The 22,329-nt window shown below is 48.3% G+C and overlaps 1 protein-coding gene across 1 annotated transcript in view; it reads left to right on the plus strand.

Annotated features, from left to right (window-relative positions):
* ADAM12 (ADAM metallopeptidase domain 12) overlaps positions 1-22,329 on the plus strand; it is a 354,171-nt gene that overhangs the window by 216,147 nt on the left and 115,695 nt on the right. The window contains exon 5 of the mRNA XM_060286736.1: positions 12,228-12,304. Within this exon, the coding sequence (XP_060142719.1) occupies positions 12,228-12,304 (77 nt within the window). The remainder of the gene's footprint in view (positions 1-12,227; positions 12,305-22,329) is intronic.

A 22,329-nucleotide genomic window follows, 5' to 3' on the forward strand; every position in this document is an offset into this window, starting at 1 on the left:
TAAAAAGGATAATCTTAGAGAAAGGCTTTACATTTACAACTGAAATGTCGTCAAGTAACCATTACCGTCGGCAGAATTTTTGTTAATTTTTGTTAATGCCTGACCAAGCTTGGGAGAGTCAAAGAAATCCCTGGGAAGCAGAAACAAACCAGGGATGTAAGCTCAGAGCACTAAGCTGGTGAGTTGAGGTCACGGGACCCCAACGGGCTATTCAGGACCCAGAGAGAGGACCCCGTGCTTGGGGGTTGGGACCAAAGAAGTGGGCATCTGCAAATGAGAATCCCGCAAAGGCTGGGGCCCCAGAGAGATGCTTCCTCTGCGAAAAGAGGGACAAGTAAAACTTCAGTCCAGAGAAGGGGCAACAGAGAGAATTGTCTCCAGGTGTCCTGGATTGAACAAAGATTTCATAAAAAATAGAGAAAGTGAAACCCGAGCTAGCCTCATAAAGTGTATATTTGGAATGGGGTGGACTGGTGTTCAAATTTCTAATACCAGCATAGGAATGGAATTCCCAGTAAATGTTGACCTCAGAACTGGTCCCAAATCAGCAACCCTGCATCCCATGGGCCCAAGCTGAAGTCAACTGAAAATAGTTCTATAGGGATATTTCTACAGCCCAGGGTACCTGAGATTCCCACGTCAAAAACAAAGAAGAAGAATATTATCAAAGATGACCCAAAATCAAAATTACAAAACACACGATTAACAAAAGCCAGTGTAAATGACAAGGGAAATGAGAATTAGCACCTCCAGGAATGCGAGATCACAGAAAAGTCAGAGGAGAATCTGAACTATTTTAAAGAGAACAGAATAGGTCCAATAAAAATTCCAGAGTGAAAATACAGGGGAAAAAAAAACTAAAGAAGCACCAACAATGCTCCCCCTTCTGCTTAAGCCATGGGATGGGCAGTTTGTTTCTCAGTGGTGTCATTAAGGACCAGTTGTTGGTTTTAGAAGGCGGAAGGGACAGTGAATACAGATTTGTCCCTACTGAGCCTCTGGTGGGACAGCGTAGTAAAGATGGTCAGTAGGCAGATAGCTGTATGACCCTGGAGCACAGGATAAGGATGGCGGCCACAAAAGCAGACCTGAGGGTCCATCTGAGATATAAGTAATCATTGGTGCCCTGACTTCATTTGACTTTTTCTTTTCTCTTTTTTTCTCCTAAGAGGATGTCATTTATACGCCTCTAGAATTAGCACAAAAGCTCTCCTTACAGTGTAAATTGTTGTTCTGAATAGAAACAGAAAAAAGAGATCCTAGAAATACTTGACAATAGGCTCACATCCTCCAAATCTCCCTTATAGATGATAGTGAAGGTGCTTATTGATTACAGACCATCTAGAAGATGTAAGATATTCTTCCAAAGTTATTTTAATAGTTTCATGTTTTCTGTCTCCATCTCCCTGACCAATTTCCTCTTCTTAGGGCATTTTTGGTCCTTTTTTCTCATCTGGGAAGAAAACATATGATAAGAGAGAAGAAGAAATGGAGGACTAGATAAACGAGGGTCCAGCAGCCACTGGGGCTGTTTGGGACTTGGATTGCGAAGGCTGAAGGCTATAAATCCAGGCATCTTAGAAAACAGCCTGGATGGAAGGGCATCCAGCATGGAATGCTGATGGTAGTTGTCTCTGGTGGAGACTCCGTATTTTTCTGTTTGGGCTGATTGATGTATATATGGGGTGGTGGACAGGTTACATTTCTCATCTTTCCACGAGGTCACTGTATAGACAGGCAAACACCTCCCCCAACCCTGACTCACCCCCTCACTCCTCCCCATGGAAGCATCTTCTCAGGGAGGGGAGGGCGAGAGGAAGCAAGTCCTGGCAACCGCTGGTCCCTGCTAACTGGGGAAGGGGCAGAGCCCCTGCCTTGGAAAGGCCGTGAGCTAGCCTTGCTGTCTTCCCTCGGCCGAGTGTGGGTGAGCCCTGCCGGCCCCTCTGTGGAGTGTTCCAAGCAATGGTCTGCTGCGGCACCAGCTTCACCAAGATGGGTCCTCAGGCTTGGCTAATGAGAGCAGGGTGGGGAGATGAGGGGAGACGAGGGTTAGAAATTGCAGGAAGCCTCACTTCTGCCCTGACCTAAGTTGTGTCCTCTGATGGAATATACCAGAAATGATGGAATATGATGGAATATTCCTCTGATGGAATATACCCTCTTTCAGAAGTAGTTAAGCTCGTAGTGTTTTTTGATCTTCATTGGACTCTTGGAATCTTTCTTCAGTAGGTGAACCAACTGGAGGCTGGGTTAATCGGCAACCCGAAACCTCCAGAAACGGCAAGCATATATTGCTTTTACAATTAGAAAAACAGTGACTTTTCTCGTAATCTGGGGCCACCTTCCCCCATTCCTTTGAGTGCCTGTTCTGAGCTGTCAGCCACGTTACTGTAAAGATGGGTGAACAATCTCGTTCACTGAAGAAAACCCTTAGCCCTAGACAGCCCATCTTCCAGCAGAAACCCTTTAAGGGGAGCTCAGGGCCTCATACTGTCTTTCGTGGTGAGGACACAGATGCAGCTTTGGAGGTTTTATTTCTACTGAATCGGGCTGGGAAACAAAAAGAAATGTGCTGATTCATCCCCTTTTCCCCCAAAGTCAGCACACAATGGATTTCCCTAAATTTAAAATTATATATAAAATAAGAACCACTTTTTCGCTAGCATCTTTCTTTTTTAAATTTAATCTCTCAACAATCAGTGTAAGCTGGTTGACAAGCAAACTAGTGGCTGATTTTAATTTTGGAATTGATCCCCTGTCTTTTATCTCTCTATTATCCTGACAGGATGAAATATTTGTGGCTTAAGCCCTTGCTGGCCACATCTAAGGGAAGATTATGTCTTATACTGTCTCTTTTAATAAGGCCTGTGGGAGACAATGCCCATGATATTTATGTTGTCTACATCCCAAAAGACAACTCTGGGAAAGGCCAGAATGCCCTCCAGAAAGTCTCCTAAACGCTGTCAGTGCTTTGGTCCAAACACATCCTTCTATTACATGCATGTTAACTGAGCATCCCCATTGTGCCAGGCCCTGTGACTCCCACTGACGATAAAAACAGACAGGAGACCCACATGGAGCTGGAGGGTAGAGACTGACATTATTGCAAGAATCACAGACCAAATTAAAATCTGTGCTAAGTGCACCGGAGGAAAGGCGAAGGGGCCTAATCTAGTCTAAGGAATCATGGAAGACTTCATGGAGGAAGGAACATGTGAACCAAGATCTGAAGTTTAAGGAGGCATGAACCAGAGGATGGGAAAGGGAAGGACGTTTCTGGCTGATGCCAACTTTTACTTGGAAGTGGGGAAATGTCTACAATTTGACAGGGACCAGAGTATGTAGGACTTGGAGGCCAAGGTGACAATTTGGTTGTCATGGAGGAGGAAGCCATTAAAAAGTGTCAACCAAGGGGATGTCATAACTAGGGATAGACTTTGGAAGATTCCACTGGCTGCAGCTTGAAGGTCATCAGAGGGTCAAGAGCAGAGATCCAGCAGGGTCAGGCAGTTGGCTCTCGTGGAAGAGCCCAAAGCCCGGGTAAGAGGAGATGGTGGCTGCTGGGACCATGGGCATGGAGAGGGCGAGAAGGAAAAAGATCTGACCTTCTACACCTGAAGGGTTCCATTTGTTGTATGTGTTTCTCATTCAAAAAATTTATGAAAACATTTCCTATAATAGACGTCCAAAGGGGACCTTCAATATTAACTGAGGCTGGACCATCAGACAGGCATGAAATCCCATATCTTGATCAAAAGTATTGTTTGAGTGACATCCCATTCATTTCCACGGCAAATGTGTTTCCTATCAAAAAAGAGTAGAACCTTTTACAATCGGCTAGGACTGAACATGTCAGGGCAAATGGGTATTAGAGAGTCAGCTACATCCCATCTCTGTTAGGGAACATCTGAAGAGGATGGAAGATGATTCTGGGGGTAGGAGGGAAGGCAGAGACCATTCTTGTCTCGTACAGGTACTAGGTACGAGCTAGGCCTGTTATCACATTCTTAAAAAATGATTTAAAATGGACTTAACTTCCCTAACATCTCCATACTCTCTGCACGTCTAATTCATCTGCTCTTCCGGGCTTGCCTCTGTCTCAGAAGGCTGCTCCGTCCTCCCACTGACCAAGGCACTACGCACCCCCTCTTCCCCTCAGGTCCTCGCCGTGTCCTGTGTTGATTTCCACCTTCACGGCCATCTTTTACCCCTTCCTGATCCACTGGCAGACCTGCTGCTGCAGCTCAGCTCCTCCCTTCTCCTCGGCTGGAAGATTGTCATGGCCACCTGACATTCCTCCCCACTTTTCGTCTCACCTATGTTTAATGCAGCCACCACTCCTGCCTACGTGATCCTTCTAGAGCATCTTTCTGTTTATGCCCTTCCCTTTTGCACTTGTGTTTCAGTCCTCACAAATCATCAAGAGCTTCCTCAGTGCCTCCTTCATCGAGTCCAAAGTTCTGAGACCAGTATTCCCATTCCATCATGGTGACATACCTTACCTCTTCATGCATGCGTTCATTCACTCATTCATTTATACACCCATTCAACAGCAGATGTTTGTTGAGTGCCCAATGTAACCTGAAGTGAGCACCAACAACATGCCAGGCATTGTGCAAAGCGCTTTGCACACATTTTGTTGTTTGATCCTCACAATACATCAGTTTTTGCTATTTTTACACCCAGATGAGGAAGCTGAGACATAGAGGACTTGAGTAACTAGACTAAGCCCCCAGCTAATAAGGATTCAGACTCTCACAGCCTGAGTCTAGAATCTGAGCTCCTCACCACTACAATGCAGACAAAACACTGGAGCATGTCTGTTGTATGTCCATGGCCGTGCTGCTTGTGTTGTGGAATTAGTATATAAAACTGTAGCGAGGTGGATTCAGGAATGGGCTGGTGTTCGTTTGCAAAGAGAGAGACCCAGCAGGTACTTCTTGGGGAGAGCAGAGGATGCTCTGCTGACCTGTTGTCCTGGGATACAGGGAGGGGCAGAAAGCCCTCTGGGAATTTGCTGAGTGCATCACTCTGAAGTCCAGTGGAACTGAGTAAGGTCTAGTGCCATGTGGCGGTGTACAGGAGGGAGGGGGCCACATTCCCCATCCTCAAGGAACATACCGTCTGACCACAGACAACACGATGCACCCGTGGCAAAGATGCTTTAGGAGCCAAACAAGGGAAAAGCCAGATCCACGTGGAATGTGCAATGAGTTCCCAGAGGAGCTTCAGGTGTGGTGACTTTCCTTCTCTAAAGGTGTCAGGAGAGGCTCTGGGACAGCCTTCTGTCTGGAAGCGGTGTGTGTAGAGAGTGGGTTCAGAAGCCAGGGAGGCAGCCTGCCCAGGCTAAAATCCCAGCTTGAGCCCTGAACCAGCCGGGACCATGAACACGAAACAGACACTGAACCTGGCGCGCAGTCAGGCTTCTAGAAAAGTGAGTGCTTACAGCATAATGGGTTTAAGTACATGTTGTCATATCCCAGATCTGTGACAAGGACACACATTTCACAGATGGATTCGGTCCCTAAGACCCCGGGCAGCAAGTGTCAATCACGTTTTACAAATTAAAGATAGAGACTGAGTCTCAAAGCACAAGACTTCCAACCCCAGATCGGTCCAGCGCGCTCACTAGCGCAGCGGTGCTGTTTCCCGGCCCAGGTTGCAGGGTACTCCCAAAGATCGTGAACACAGTTTTGTAAGCTGCGTTCTCTCCTGCCGAATGCCAGCACCGCAAAGTAACGTGAGCGGCCCCTGAGATTGGTCCTTCCCAATCTTTTAAGCAGACACGGTTCTTGTTAGAGCTGGGAGCAGACATGGCCTAGGGAGCATGGGTGTGCTGACTGACTTCTCAACAATCCGTCCCGTACACTCTCAGGGGAAAGCGTAATGTCACTCAGTCAGAGAAACACACGGGGCTGCAGAGTCACTTTTGCTTGAATGCACGGTAACCTTCTTTCAGTCTCAAGCAAACCCTTGGTATGTGGGGGCCTGATTCTCCATACAGGGGAGGAAAGGCTGGACCATAGGTGTGCTGAAACGCAGGTCAGCAGCTCAGGCACACGCACATGCACGTGTGCACACACACACTCACTCACCCTCACACCCCTCCTAGCTGCAGATATTTCTGAGTCTGGAAACGACTTTACTTTCCTCGGATTCCCTGAGTGATGAGGCTCTGCTGTACTTGAAAAAGTATTCCGTCCGAGTTTGGATTTTAGGTGATAACTTTTCATCGCGAGGGCACATGTTCATAGCAGCAAGATGTGGCGGGGAGCTGTCCGGCCTGGGGACGAGAGGCTTGACTTTTAGTCCCTGCTCTGCCATGAACCAGCTCTGTAACCTTAGACAGTTATTTAACCAGTCAGGGCCTCAGTTTCCACATCTGTTCAGGGAAGGCTGGTCTTGGACGGCCTGAAGTTCCCTTCCAGGTACAACACCGTGCGATTCAAATGCTGAATCAAGACCGTTTGTCACATTGCATATAGCCGGGGAGGCCCTTTAAAGTTCCCAAGGAAAAGAACATGGAAAATAATTTTCGCTCAGCTTACTCCCTAATGGAATTTGTCTGCTCACGGGTCCTTTTTAATCACGAGGTCAGGCCACTTTTGTTAGCTATTTAGCGTATAAAATTCCTTTCTTTCTAGTCCACTGAGAGTTGGGTAACAGAATTTTTATTTTACTTCCCGTATGGCATAGAGTTGAGGGCTACTATTTTCAAGCTCAAGTGTTCTTATTCTATATCCTCTTCCCCACCATTATATTTGATTGATAGTATTAAACAGAAGGAGAGTTTATTTTACCGGAGGGGGGAAATGCATTAGGTTAAGTAATAAGTATATAAAATAAATGGTTAGAGGTTTTGTAAAGGAAAAGATGTAATTTTGTGGTTATGCATGTTTGGGACTATTTTCTGTTATGTTTTGCTGGTAGAAAGAGAATGTATCAGCTCAGCAGAACTAAGCCAAGACGACTGTGCAAATAAGATGATGTCTTGTTCAGCCACGTCTTTAGAGACGTGAGCATGAGAGAAAGAAAGAAACGGTATGGTTTGACTCTCTTGAGGCAATTGGAGGGGACGCAGTTGGGGAGGCTTGCAAGGGTAATTGTTGTGATCGACAGATCCAGTGGGCCCTGGGGCCCAAGACCTCCAAGGCATGGTGGATGCCTGCATCTCTCACAGGTGTGGCCACATCCAGATCCAACAGGCCACATGTTTGCAAACCTACAAGGCCTGGCAGGTTCCCGCCTGTTAACATCAGGCTATAGGAGGCAACCTGGCCCTCAGACGTGGGGACACACACTCACCTGGAGACTTTGTTGAGTGGGCACTGCTGGCCCCCACGTGATGCTGCCTGCACTTCTCTCTCTCGACCCTGGCCACCGCCAAAGGGGATCAAGCCCCCCAGAGGAGTAGGAACGTACATCTCCTCCACTCCCCACGGTCAAATTCCCCAACCAATTATGTGACACCTAGTGTGATGAGTCTGTCTCTCTGATTTGTCAATTTATCTATATGATGACTTCTATATTATAAAAACCAAATCACATTTGTTTAAACATTTAGTTAATCATATTAAAAAAACAAAACTTCATGAGACTGCAATTGTCCTGGAGGATCTGGAACTTGGAGTTCTAGTAATAGTCAAGAGTGAGCAATGGGCTTGCTAGTCAACTGTCTGAAGATGAACAGAAGGTAGTTTTAGAGCTTAGAAATGAGGTGTTAACTCTGGTACTGACTAAGAGAGTTGGGGTTGTTTAAGGACCAGAGTACAAGAGCTAGAATCCACCCACTCCTCTTTTTTTCTTCACCCCCTCCTCTTTTATAAGCAATAATGCAGCCTAGTTGTTGAACTGGAAATTAATTTTATACTAATTTGTTCTCAGCTCATTCTTTAATAAGCTTATATTTCTGGGTATTTAATTTGAAAGCACATTTGATAAGTAATCTATTAAAAAGTAAATTGACACTGAGAATAAATGAGTTTGAAATTTCAGAGGTTGGTCATTAAGACTATTGTCACCATTTGGTTTTTGATTTTTTAACCAATACTTGGTTTCCTATAGCAGTATTTCACAGTTATCTGAAATGGAGCAAATTATTTAATGTACAGGACCCTCAAAGATGGGTAAGTCAAAAACCAGTGGTGCTCGTTCCCCTAGCTAGCCTAACTGGGTCCCTTCACTTCCTGAGTCATCTCAGCTCCAACATGTCTGCTGGGTTCCCACGGCTGAAATCCCCCCACTCTGGGCAGAGGGGACCAGGCCGCTCTGATGCCCTGGGGCATTACAATCCAGTTACACAACCTCCCCATGTTTAGAGAATTGTTATCATGACTCCCTTAAGTACCCAAAGCTAGAGTTACCTAGAGAGGGGGAACCATGGAGCCTTTCCAAAGTTACTTCCCATGGAAACCGAAGAGGCAGGCTGGCAGCAAGGGTCCCCCATGGCCTGGCTGGATGCCTGGCGGCTGGCTGGCAGTATCCCCCAGCACTATCCCTCGTGCCCCCTTCCCTGGACCACGTGCCCACTGAAGAGGACACCCTCGCCAGAGGAGACGTGGGGCAGTGAGTCTGCCTCCACGCCTGAATCTCCCAGCCAAGCAGACAAAGCCCCTCCCTGAACTGCCCCCCTCCCCCATTGCCCATGTTTGTGCGTGTGCTTTCCCTCTGTGGGCAATCCCCTCTCCCACCTCTGTCCCTGGCCACCGGGCCACCCCACTCCTCAACGTTGTATGGGGGTCAAAAAGGAGGCCCAGAAAATGTCATTATTTCCAGCTGGTATAGTCAACAACATAAAAAATCCAAGCTATGCTACAAATTGTTAAGCTGATAAGATGGCCCAGCAGGAGTCTCTGATACAAGATCAACTTTAAAAAATAAAAAAGCTTTCCTTTACATTAAAAATAACCGTGTATAAGATGTAATAGATAAAAAGACCCTATTTATGATATCAACAAGCCTATACAATACCTAGACATAAGCCAAGTGAAAACTTTCCAAAGCCGTTCAAAATAAAAACATCTAAAACTAGGCAGAAGGATGTAAAAATGGCCTTATGATGTGGAGAGACATACCGTGTATATGAATAGAAAAACTTTTTATTTGAAGACTACAAATCCTGACTAAAGTGACCTCTACATTCAAATTAGTCGAGCTGAAATCTCAAAGGATTATTGCAGAGCTTAAAATTTGATTCTAAAATTCACCTGAAAGAGAAAATAGGCAATAATACTGTAGAAACTTCTGAAGAAAAAATAGTATCAAAAGAAAACTCACTCTCAACAAGGTTGCCAAGACGAATTGGGGAAAGAATCGTTTTCTAACAAATGGTTCAGGGCACCTGGATAATCCACATGCAGAAGAGTGAAATTGGAGCCCTACTTTAAGCAGATACAAAAATTAATTCAAAGTGAATCAAACATCTAAATGTAAGAGCTAAACCTCTAAAACTCGTAAAACGTAGATGTAAGTCTTTAGCACCTTAGGTTAGGTAAGGGTCTCACAGATATGGCACCTAAAGCATCAGCAACCAAATTAAGAAAATAGAGAGCTTGGACCTCATCAAAATGATCAGGCTTTGTGCTACAGAAGACATCAGGAAAGCGAAAAGACAACCCCCAAAATGGGAGAAAACATTTGCGAATCATATCTCTGGTAAGGGTCTAGAATCTAGGGTATATAGAGAACTCTTCCAACTTAACAATAAAAGGACAAAAAAAAAAAAAAAAGAATAGGCAAAGGATTTGAACAGACGTCTCTCCAGAAAAGATGCATAAATGGCCACTAAGCATGAAAAAAGATGTTCAACGTCCTACGTTATTAGGAAAATGAAAATCAAAACCACAGTGAGACACTACTTCACATATACTAGGATGGGTGTAATCAACATCATAGACAATAACAAATGTGGGTGAGGGTGTGGACACGTTCATACCTTCATCCCATACACTGAGAATGTAAAATGGTTCAGCTGCTTGGGAAAACTTCGGCAGTACTTCAGGATGCAAACAGAGTCACCATAAGATCCAGCAATCCCACTTACAGATATATAACCATATACCTACCTATAGTGTAGACCCCAGAGAACCAAAAAAATATGTCCACACAAAAACTTGTACATAAATGTTCATGGCAGCATTATTCATAATAGTCTAAAAGTGGAAACAGCCCAAATCCCCAGCAACCGATGAATGGGAAAACAAAATTTGGTATATCCCTACAATGTCATTTTATTCAGCAAAAGAAAAGGAATGAAGTACTAATACTTGCTACAACATGAATGAACCTTGAACACATTCTGCTAAGTAAAGGAAGCCAGACACAAAAGGCCACATTTTGTGTGATTCCACTTAATGTGAAGCGCAATGCAATGAATAGAATAGGCAAACCCATCGAGACGGGAAGTAGTTTGGTGGTTGCCAGGGGTGGCCAATGGGAAGTGTCTGCTAATGGGTGTGAGGTTTCCTTTCGGGGTGATGAAAATGTTGTGGAATTAGATGTGATGGCTGTACAACATTATGAATGTACTAACACCCGTAACAGTATGCTTTTAAAAGGTGGATGTTATGGTATGTGAATTTAATCACAATCAGAAAAGAGAACTTGCTCTGATATCAAAATGTTCCTATAGAATAATAGGAATTAAAACAGTGTGGTGTTGGCTCAGGAATGGACAGATGGAGGTTCGCCTCAGTGGACCAGCATAGAGAACATGGAGATGGAGCCACAGACATATGTGGGCATTCGATATCTGACAAGGTGACATTTCAAATCAGTCAGAAAAGGAAAATGGTGGTGAAGAACAGCTGTCTCTTAGTTTGTGGAGAAGGTTGGATGCCAACCTCATACCTCCACAAGAATGAATTCCAATTTAGATTAAATAACTAATTCTAAGAACTAATTCTAAGAAATAGAAGCAAATAAGAGAGGACATATGTATAACGTTGAAGAAAGCCATCTTAAGCAATACACAATATGCATAAATTTGTATAAGAATTGGAAACTCTTGTAATAAATACAATAAAAGATATCGTAAGTCAGTTAAGAAGACATTTCTCACATAATTAATATCCTGAATATATAAAGAACTTCCAGAATCAATAAGAAAAAGTCAAAATAACAAATGTACTACAGCACTCCCTTCCTGTAATTGCCTTTTCAGATGATTCCAAAATTTTGTCCTCTGTTCAGTGACAAAGAGATCATCTTGGCCCCTTTTTCTTGATATGGGATTTCCCTGGCCACTCAGTCCCATCCGGCCCTCTTTCTTAGCAAAGTCAAGGTGGTCTTTGGAATGTTGTCCCTGTCAGGCAGGACAACTGGACACCCTGCCCTGCCCTGGAAAAAGTGATTAACTGTGGTCCTGATTGAAGGAGCTGTGTGCTGAGGCTGAAACCCCAGTGTCCACTTCTCCTGTCCCTTAGAAGACGCAGCCCTTTGCCTCGGGACCGCACGCCGCTGGCATTCAGAGGCCTTGAATGAGGAACACTAAGTGCACTTAGCGTTTCTTGCCAGCCAGCCACTTAACTGGGGCTGCAACATAACATTTGTTCAACAATAAAATTAACCTTGATTCCGGACAGCTATCTATCTTCACTAAGGACGTGTCCGTGCCATGGTTTCTTTTTGCAAGTGACATTATTAAAGAAATGGAATATTGCAGGCATGTCACCCAAGGACTTTGGTCTTAGAAAACCTTCCTATTTTTCTCTCCTGCTAAGAGTCTTTCTGCTCTCAGTTGGGCAGTTCATCGAGGTACCCGCTATCTCTCCTCACCCCCTTCTTCTCATAGCCTTTTCTGTTTTCATAAGCCATAGATTTGGCCTCATTTTATTGCATTTCACAGTGTGCTTAATTACCCCACACGGTTCCTCATCTCATTACAAAGGACAATTTGTAATGCGGAAAATGGCAATGTGATTTGTTCAGCTGCTGGAGTTTGTAAAACCTTCCGCATCAGGGCTTTCCTGAAGGGTGTCAGAGAGACGAGAATGGAACCGGGATGCGATTAGAAACCCTGTTGATAATCTCTAAGTAAATCAGATATTCCTGCCATAGATCCTGGCTGGGTCACGTGGGGCTGGCATGAAACATTAAGACCGCTGGCTGGTTCAATACTTTATGCGAAAGGAAATTCTGTAGCTGAAAACAAGATGATTGGAGGCCATTGGTTTATTGTGAGTGGGCAAGAAGACAGCATGACTGAACCGACTTTCTCCTCCTTTCAGGGTCACTGTTACTACCATGGACACGTGCAGGGCTATTCTGGTTCCACGGTCAGTCTCAGCACTTGTTCTGGTCTCAGGTAAGTGACCTTGACAGTGGCAGCTCTGGCCTTAAGCACAGCTACCGCAGACCACCCCCTTCTCCAACCGCTCTAAAGCACTGGAGTGACGGACCTCGCCCCTGCCTGGCAGAACCGAGGAGCCCTTGCCCGGCAACGTGGAGGGCACCGCAGCCCCCCACTCCCATCTCAGCTCGCCTTCCTTCGCCGCTCCTCTTTCAAGGCTGTTCTCAGGCCTTGTAGGTTGGCTGGGTTTCAGCAGCCAAGGATTTGGGGAATATCTTTTGTTTTTGTGGCTTGATGCCAAACAACTCCCAGTGTTAAAAAAATAGGACATTAGGTATTAGCATTTCAGCTGCTTGCTTAATAAAAATGAAAAGAGCCTCTTCTCACTAGGACACAAAGTGAGGGGCTGACTGAGCACAGATCCAGGTGAGCTGAGTACGGGCCTGGGTGGCAGGGGCCCCTGCCCGATGCAGGAAACAATCCCTTCTGCTGCCGAGGACAAGCCAGCCCTGCCTTCCAGTCGCAGCAACCGGCCCCGGCGGGCTCTGTGGGCTCCCCAGGCAGACCAGTCTGTTGACAGATTCCCAGCTGCCTCAGCCTCTTGACTGGGTTTATCTATCTAGTTTGTGAACTAGCAGCTTGTGTCCTCAAAGTCCTGCTTTGCTTTGGCCGCTGCCACCAGAGTGCAGGTCTGTGGAGGGAAGGACGGAGGGCCCGGGACAGCGGCGGCCCAGGGAATGCGGGACTGTGCACCGTGGGTCTGCGAGTACTGCATGCCATGGCGGAGAAGGAACCTCGGTGCACACCCCGTACACACAACATACACACCACAGACACACAATATACCACATACACCACATTCACACCACAGACACACACACAATATACCACACACACCACACACACACAACAGACACACCACACACACACAATATACCACACACACAACATACACACCACACACACAATATACCACACACACACACAACACCACACACACACAATATACCACACACACAACATACACACCACAGACACACAATATACCACACACACCACATTCACACCACAGACACACACACAATATACCACACACACCACACACAAAACATACACACCACAGACATACACAATATACCACACACACCACAGACACATACATAATATGCCACACACACCACACACACACAATATACCACACACACCACACACACAACATACACACCACAGACACACACACAATATACTGTGCACACCACACACACAACATACACACCACACACACAATATACCACACACACCACATTCACACCACAGACACATACATAATATACCACACACACCACACACAACATACACACCACAGACACACACAATATACCACACACCACACACACAACATACACACCACACACACAATATACACATCACACACACAACATACCACACACACCACACACAACATACACACCACACACAATATACCACACACACAACATACACACCACACACACATACACAATATACCACACACACCACACAATATACTACACATACCACACATACACACCTTAGCACACACGTACCACACACTATATACCACACACCACAACACACACAGTACAAGCACCACAGACACCCTGTAACACACACACAATTTATCGCACACAACATACCACACATATCAACACAACACACACACAACATGCCACACACAACATACCCCAGGCACACAATGCACCTTGGACAACTCAGCACACTTAACACACTAAACACAACGGGAGCGAAGTGGAGATCAGGGGCCCTGGTCGGGGTTTAGCGACTGTGGATGGAGACAGATGCCCCGCGCAGGGGAGCGGAGGCGGCGCTCTTGGCAGCCTCGCCTCCTGTGAGTCCTGCCGCGCTGTGAGCGTTTACAGGTACTCTTGAATTAATGAGTAATCGCATTGGCGGCTCTTACGGACAGACAGTACAGCCGCTAGTGGACGGAATTCTCCAGAATAACAGCACCTGAGTCTGGCCGCGGCCTGGTCAGCACGCGCAGCCCTGGGCCCGGCTGGCGGCTGGACCGGCCTGAGGGAGGGTGCAGCCGGGCCTCCGGCTGCACATCCCCATGCCCGTCCTTTCCTGGGGCGTCCCTGCCCCACGTGCACACCACACACACAACCCCCCGCCGACCCCCAACACGTGTCCCCCCGGCCGCTGCTGTTCTTCGTGGCGTGGGCCACCTGCGCGCCTTACATGTACGTGAAGGAGGGCAGCGCCGTGTGCCCTGCGGTCGGCGTCTGCACTCAGCATCGTTTGGGCATCATCCTTCCTGGCGCGTGAGGGGCGGCCTCTTCCCTCACCACGCACTTACTTCCGTTCCACAGACACCCGCGCTTCCTCTCGTTTTCTCCGCCATGTGCATTTAGGTGGTTTCCAGTCTCTCTCAGCTGCCAATGACCGGCCCCGCAGGCCTCAGGCTCCGTGACCCGGGCGTGGCTCCAATGGAGGCGCCTGAAGGAGGGAAGGGTGTGACCTGCACAGTCCTGCCGCCGTGTCCTGCCAGCGTGCCCGCCCGGTTTCCACTCTGACCATCAGAGGACAGGGGTTCTGTTTCCTCACGTCCCCCCCAGTCCTTGAGATACCGGATCCATTTTTAAGTATTTACCATTGGAATCTAACAGTCTGTTCAGAACTGGCTCCCCTGCCCCTTCACCCGCTCCAGTCCCACACAGGGAAACCACAGCAGCAAACGTGGACTGGGGCGAGGAGGTGATGGGAACATTCAGGAACGCGTCAGGGGGAGGGCAGTTCGAGGGGGACCATGAGTCTCCAGGGCACAGTGGGAAGGTTTGAGGGGCAGAGGGAGGAGGGTGGGATCAGTTAGAGGACTGAAGGGCTGTGTGGGACTAAGGGCCCAGCTCTCCTGGAAAACCAGGCACAGGCACCTGGAGGACACAGAGATGAAGGACAGGGTGGGGTCAGCCCTGCTGGCATCTGGGCCAAGGTGACAGACCAATTGGAGGTAGGCCCTCTGGGATCATCAGATAGACGTCCATGTCCCGGAGCACAATAGCCCAAGCAGTGACCCGTCACTGGGCCTCTCTGAGCGCCAGTTGCCTTGTATTTAAAATGGAGATAAAGACTCTAGCCGAGACTGGTGGTTGTGAAAATAAGTACAATGACCCATAGGAAAGCCCAGCCCTGTGCCTGACCTTGAGTGAGCAGCCAATGGAAGAACCATCAGCCACCTGAGACGGTCTTAACATTCTTTGATTCTGGGACTGGGCCAGTCAGGGAGGTGTGAACATGCCGTGCTTCTGGGTTAATTCCATGCAGAGCTACACTGCTCCTACGAGAGCCAGGTGGAGCACACAGGACCACACACACCTGAGAATTACAGTCACCCCTCTCCTGTGTGGTGTCCAATACACCTGAAAGTAGAGAGTCTCTAACACATACATGGGAAGTCAGAACTTTACTGTCACACCTCTCTGGAACCTAAAAGATGGACCTATGTTGAAGGCTAGATATTTCCAACCTTCAAATTAACATAGAGGTCACTGTGTGCAAAGAACATAAAAGCTAATTCAAACTGGCTTAAAGACCAAGCATAGAGGTAGATTCATGCTATCGAAAAGTCCAGAGACGGCTTCAGGTATGACTGGTTACAGGGCCTAACTGATGTTATCAGAATCCATTCTCTGTCCATCTTTGGCCCCTACCTTCTTCTGTGTTGATTTCATTCTCAGGCACTGTTTATTTTTGCGGTGACAGAGGGTCTTCAGGCAGCTCCAGACTTACATCCTCAGAGGGCAAGTAGAAGAAAGGACCCTTCTTTTAAGCTCAGCAAAAGTCCTCAAAATGCAACTTATTGTCCTTCATTGGGTCGTGGGCCCCTCCCTGAAACAATCAGGCTCTAGGCGGGCGGGCTTCAGTAGTTGTGGCACGTGGGCTCAGTAGTTGTGGCTTGCGGGCTCTAGAGTGCAGGCTCAGTAGTTGTGGCACACGGGCTCAGTTGCTCCGCGGTATGTGGGATCTTCCCGGACCAGGGCTCGAACCCGTGTCCCCTGCATTGGCAGGCGGACTCCCAGCCACTGTGCCACCAGGGAAGTGGTGGGTGGGATGCTCTAATTTAACAGGTTATGTGCCCAACCCCTGGGCCAGGCTGAGTGTGAACCACACCCAGCCTCAGGGGCTGGTGCGGGTTGGGGAGAAGGGTGGGTACATGAAGGAAAACCAGAAAAAGGACAGATGAGCGCCAGGGACACACAGAAACTACAGGCCAACTCCAACAACAGCTTCCACATGTTTGTGAAAACTCTAAGCTAGCGAAACTGAGACCAGGCGTAAATGGAGACGTCCGGGTTGGTCTGTTAACTTTCAGGTGGTTTTCATAGGGCATCAAACCCTTGATGGATAAAGAGATGAGGGTGTCTTCAAGGGAATTCCTAATAGCTCCTTTTTACACTAAATAAAACAATCTGCAAACCAGTGACATTAACTAATTAGTTTTAAATTATGAAGATGAACGACTGGGTAGAGTATTCCTGAGTAACATTTAAATAGGACAGATCTGCCCCCTGTGCTTGGCCTTGCCACTTGCTCTCTACTCCCTGTCCTTCATCCCAGGCCTGTCCCCCAAAGGCACAGGTAACTGGCAGGGTCCCCGGTTTCTCCCTCACAGAGGGGTCCATCTCTCTGACCAGGTTCTGCAGAGCGTCTGAGTCTCAGGACCACCTCCTGTCTCCGGCACCTGGAGAATGTCCACCCGCCCCACCCCAGGTACCTGGCACAGAGCACAACTTGGCAAAGAGGAATACTGTGAAATACTTATGGCTGGGGTTCCAGGAAGAGTCAGGGGAGCGAGTGCTGCGTCGTCTGGTGTCGACCACCAAGACGGGGTGGGAACACTGACGGAGCAAGCTGCTGCGTGGGGATGGAGCTCCTGAGAATTTTAATTTCCCAGATCTTTGTGCTGTTGTTACAAAAGCAGCAGACCGTGCATCAACAGAGAAATTCCGGAGTTATGTAGTCAACTTCATGATCTTGCGAGGAGAGAATCAGACCAGAGACAAAGCTGTGTTCGATCAACTGCTTCCTGGCAAAAGAATCAATCGCGAGGGGAAATAAAAATGCAACTAGAGGAGCACCAGCCTGGTAAATTTTGAGAAAGAATATAGAATTAAAAATTATGTGAAATATGGTGTGACCCCCAAATACATCCAGAGCTAGGAATGTGGAGGAAAACTCGAGCGTCCTAGGGGATGCATTAATTAGAGCCCAGCAGATTACGGTTTTGCAGAGAAAAAGCAGAGAAGGAACATCCTGCTTTGCTTCAAAAAGGCTGATCAAAGACGGGCAGGCAGGCAAGGAAAGCTCTGTCCTGGAAGAGAGAAGAGAGGAGGGAAGCAAACAAGTCATCCTTCTTCATTTGAAGCTTGAAGGGGAAAAGATAAGGAGAGAGAAACGCATGGAGATCCCAGCAGAAAGGGGGGTTAAAGAGGAAACAGCTCTTGAATGGAGGGAATGAAGTGCAACGTGGAAAACAGGTCATAAAAACGAGTGCCGCCATAGAGCTTATCCTTCCTTTGAAAGGACTCCAAGTCAAACGGGAAGTTCGGGCCATAAGTTAGTTTTGTACCATATTATGCGTCTCCCCAAGATGCCCAGCCCTCGTTAGCATGGTGTCCGCGCAGCGTCCATGGTTCTCCTGGTCTCTGTTGTTGCTCTCGCTGCTTCGTGCCTCGGCCCTGCTCCTGCGTCCCTAAGCCCACGAGCATCCCCATGAGCACCAGATGCTCCTTGACACTGTCGTGCATGGGTACCATGTTCCAGTGATGCGGAGAGAATTCTGCCCCTGTCCCAGAGGAGCTTAGCCGCTGTGTTTTGTAATGGGACAGACGTCCAGTCCTGGCTCGCTCCTGCCAGGGCATCCCAATAGCCATGTCCCTGTGTCCTGATCTGATTCACAAACACCACATTGCTGTCCCCTTCCAGCTCCCTGGTTAGAGCGTGAGATCCTTAGTGGGGAAGAGCCTGTCTCTCACCGTTTCTTCCTCTTCTCTTGCTCCACCTCCGAGCTTCTGCTTCGAAATCTGGCATAAGGACTCTTGGGGGTTCACAATTTTGGAATGAGCCAAGAGTTTTCCCATCCCCTGCTGGCATGGTGGTTAAAACGAGGCTTAATTTCTTAGGGAATCACCTGTGCTTTGATCGACTTAAGGGAAGCATTCACGTAACAGATGAGGAAACTGGTATCTAGAGTTGTAAACTAGGTATTCGTTGTAATGACAACTTCATTTTTAAGTGGAGTTTAGGATACCTGAGCACGAGGTGTACACGCACTCACACCTATACACTCACGCTTTTACATGTGCTCTTGCACACAGGTGCACACGCGCAGACACACACACACACACCCCAAGGGTGATGACAAGCAGGCTATGTCATACTTTACTCTTTGCCATCATCACAATTTCTGCTTTCAGGAGGGCAGGGACAGGTGTTAGCGCCACTGCTTTACAGAGCAGCTGAGGCTCGGTCACCAGGAGCCTGGTCCTGATGCTGGAGCTCGGAGCTGCGGGTGCTCACGGCAAAGGATGCTGTCACCCCCTTCCTAGTCACAGCTGCTGTCACAGGAGAGAGGCATCTCGTGCATTGACACCAAGCCTTGGCACGTTCTCGTGCGACGCTCCCTAAGCTGTAGGTAGGTGTTACATCCCTCAGATTATGGTTGAGGAAGCAAAGCCTGGGAAACTGGCTTCCCCAGAGTCCCTCAGCTGTAATGGGCAAAACTCCATCTCCAACCCAAGTCTGGCTGACTCCCTTGTTCCGTATTTGCTCCACTAGATCTTTGGCGCAACTTGGATCCAACCTTCTTTTTCAGCCCCATCGTCCTCTACCCTGAGGAACCCCTCCCCCGTTCCAGCCCCACTGTTTTCTACATGTTTCCGGAACATGCCCTACACGTGTCTCACTGCCTTTATCCCTGCTGTGTCTTGGCCTGGGACACACTCCTCTCCCCATCTCTCAGTGGCTTTGGAAGGTTCACCCTCCCACCAAGGCCCAAATCAAATGATGCCTCCTCCACAAAGCCCACCCTGGCCTCCCAGCCACTCCTTGCCATGCGGCTCAACCCTGCCTCGCCTGTTCCATCATAGGCAGCCCTGGCTTCCGCAGCACAGTGCCTGTAGCGTAGCAGGCGCTTCCTAGAGATTTGTTCACACCCCTGGGTTAAGGCGCCCGTCCTGCTTTGGCTCCACTTACAGTCGATTACTGTACCTTGTGCTTTCACTACCCTGCTGTAAGGACCTTCAGAATAGGGAACACGTCTGCTAAGCTCTCAGCACTGGCCTTAGATGTGGGAGACGGCACAAGATGCTTTTAAAAATTCAGTGAAATAAAAATACTCAGATGCCAAGTTATTTGGTACCTGAATAAGTCCACACGTTGCTGTGTTCCTTTAATGTCTTGCATTGATTTTAATTATGTAACATAAAGTTTACTGCACCAAGTTTTATATAATGAGATCAAATATAACACAAAATGCAGGGATACTTCTTGCTCCACTACACTATTGAAAAGTAGTCAATCAACTTACTTTTCAAAGGGTAGAATTGACCAGTGTTATGGTCCATGGAATCAGAAATACCATTATAATGAAAGTAATCGTTTGCAATTTAGCCATCAGGGCCCTCACAACCATCATTTTTTAAAAAAGAAAGAAAGGAAAAGTTCTGCTTTGATGCAGTGTTGATATTTATAATTTAACAAACACATTGAATTGATCCATTTGAAGACATTGACCAGAAATCTCAGCTGAGAAAGTGAAAAAAGGATCTTAGGAGGAAAACAAGTCAGAGGGAGTGAGGCGAGTGCTGGGAAATGAGCCTCAGCCCTCCTGAAGGACTGGCCATGTCCAAGGATGCCGAGGAGTTGCCCGCCATCCTCCCTGGTACCTCTCAGCTGGACTTGAGTGTTCGCTGATCCGGGTGGATGTGGGTTTTCCAGATGTCACAGCTCAACCTAAATGGCCCATGGCAAAGGGTCTAAGGGGCCAAAAAGTCAGGCACGTGGAGATAAACTTGCCTTTGCTGTCCTGTCTGCTAGGAAAGCAGGGCCCTGGGCCCACCCTAGCACTGTCTAGAACCTGGCACGTTATAGGTGCTCAATAAACATTGGTGGAATATATGTGCCCTCCCCGAGCCATCAAGTGGTCAGTGAAACTTAATCCCAGCCAGTTCAAATTTTAAAAAAATCTTTCAAGTGTAGTAGATCACGTTAAGAAAGAAATTAGCTTAGAGTGGGAGGTGAAGTTAATTTGACCTTGACCTCTGTTCTGTGACCTTCTGCTCCCCTAGCTTCTATGGGGCTGGGCTCGGCTGGCTCCCCTCCACCCCGCAGGCCACGCCACCTCTGGTGAGGGCTCTCCTTCTCCCTTCCTCTTCCTCCATGGAGACATTCATTCCGTCATCCTGTGTAAACATCTGTGGGAGCAACAGCTGCGTTTGGAGCCCTTCTGCACCATCTCCAAGGCTGCTCTGGTCCCCCCCTGAAGGACCCCCAAGGTCAATCTCAGTTCTCCCAGGCTCTACTCTCATTCAAAATTCAGAATGTCCAAATCCCAACTCCCTGGTCCCCAGACTGGCCCCCCACCCCCGAACTCTTTTCCATTCAAGGTCCAGCCCATCCCAGGCTCCTAGCTTGGCCCCCGGGGGGGATCTCTGATAACCTCTGGCAGTCACCAGCCCCTCCCACGCCCACCCCTTACAGCATCTCCCTCATCCATCTCCCCTTCCCCATTCCCCCGTCGCCACCCCAGAGCAGCCCTCCCTCCCTCCAGGATTTTCAAATTGCGTCGCACCCATGCTTCCTCCACCCTTCCCTTCCCATCCATCTTACACATTCCAGAAGGTCGTGTTTCAAAAACACTGCTCAAACGTAAGTCCCGCCACCCTCTGCACTCAAAACCACACGGCTCCCCACGGCCTACATGTCAGAGCCCCTGTTCACCCACGTGCTTGTGCAACAGTGTTTCCACGGGTGTTTAGCCATCACCTCCTCACACACTGATCACTGCAGCCAGACATCATTTTAATAGGAGGGAGCAAGTTCCGTGAAGTAGTTGTGCACAAAACCACACGGGAAACTCGGCAGAAGGGCCCAGGGAATCCTGCAGGGAGGTATGGCTAACCTGGACCTCAGAGGTTATGCTTCAGCCTGGAAGACTCTGCCCGAGGGCTGCCCGGGAACGGTGGGAGCCTTTGGGTGAAGACGTGGCCCCAAAGCAGCTGCATCCCGCAGGCCAGAGGGGTGGCTGCCACCGGTTACAAGGCAAGGAGCCGGTGGATTTGATAGAGGTCCTGGGATGGAGGTGGGGAAAGGCAGAGGAAGAGGGGCCAGCAAGAGACAAGTCCCAGCAGTTGGGAGCTGGAAGTGCATAGAAGACGCAATATTGTCTTCTGCGCAAAACGTGTGCGGCACGGTGGGTGACGAGGCCACAGGTGCAGCCCGAGGTCTAAAGCCAACGTGAGCGCCTTGCCTGGCATCGACCACCGCCCAGGTCCAGTGCCCGCCCTCCTTCTGTGGCCCCGCTATCCTTCCGCACGTCTCCGTTTCAGCCCCAGTGTTTCTTTCTGAGCACACGCTGACCTTTCTCTCACTGCACTCTTGCTTCTTCGAGGCCGTTCACCTGACCCCTGAGCTCCCCACACCTGCAGGTCTCCCCCATCCTCCAGAACTCCCTTCAAGGCCCCCGTTTCACATGGGCTGTTTGTCAACCATTCCTAGGTCAGCGCTGGGCTGACTGCCCAGCCTCTGGGCAGCGCTGAGTTTCTCTGGCATTTTGCACTTGGAATTCAGCTGCGCCCACCCTGGCACGAGTCCTCAGTGACTCAGGAGAGGGGCTGACCATCCAGAGTGGCCAAAGACAAGGGAGCAGGCTTGAGAGCCGGGTCCGTCTGGGGAATCCTGGCTCTGCCGCTGACCAACTGTGTGCCTGTGTTGGTTTCCTAGGGCTGCCGTAACAAATGACCGCAAAGTGGGGGGCTTTA

The sequence above is a fragment of the Globicephala melas genome, chromosome 16 (genome assembly GCF_963455315.2).
Source record: "Globicephala melas chromosome 16, mGloMel1.2, whole genome shotgun sequence".
Taxonomy (NCBI): Eukaryota; Metazoa; Chordata; class Mammalia; order Artiodactyla; family Delphinidae; genus Globicephala; species Globicephala melas.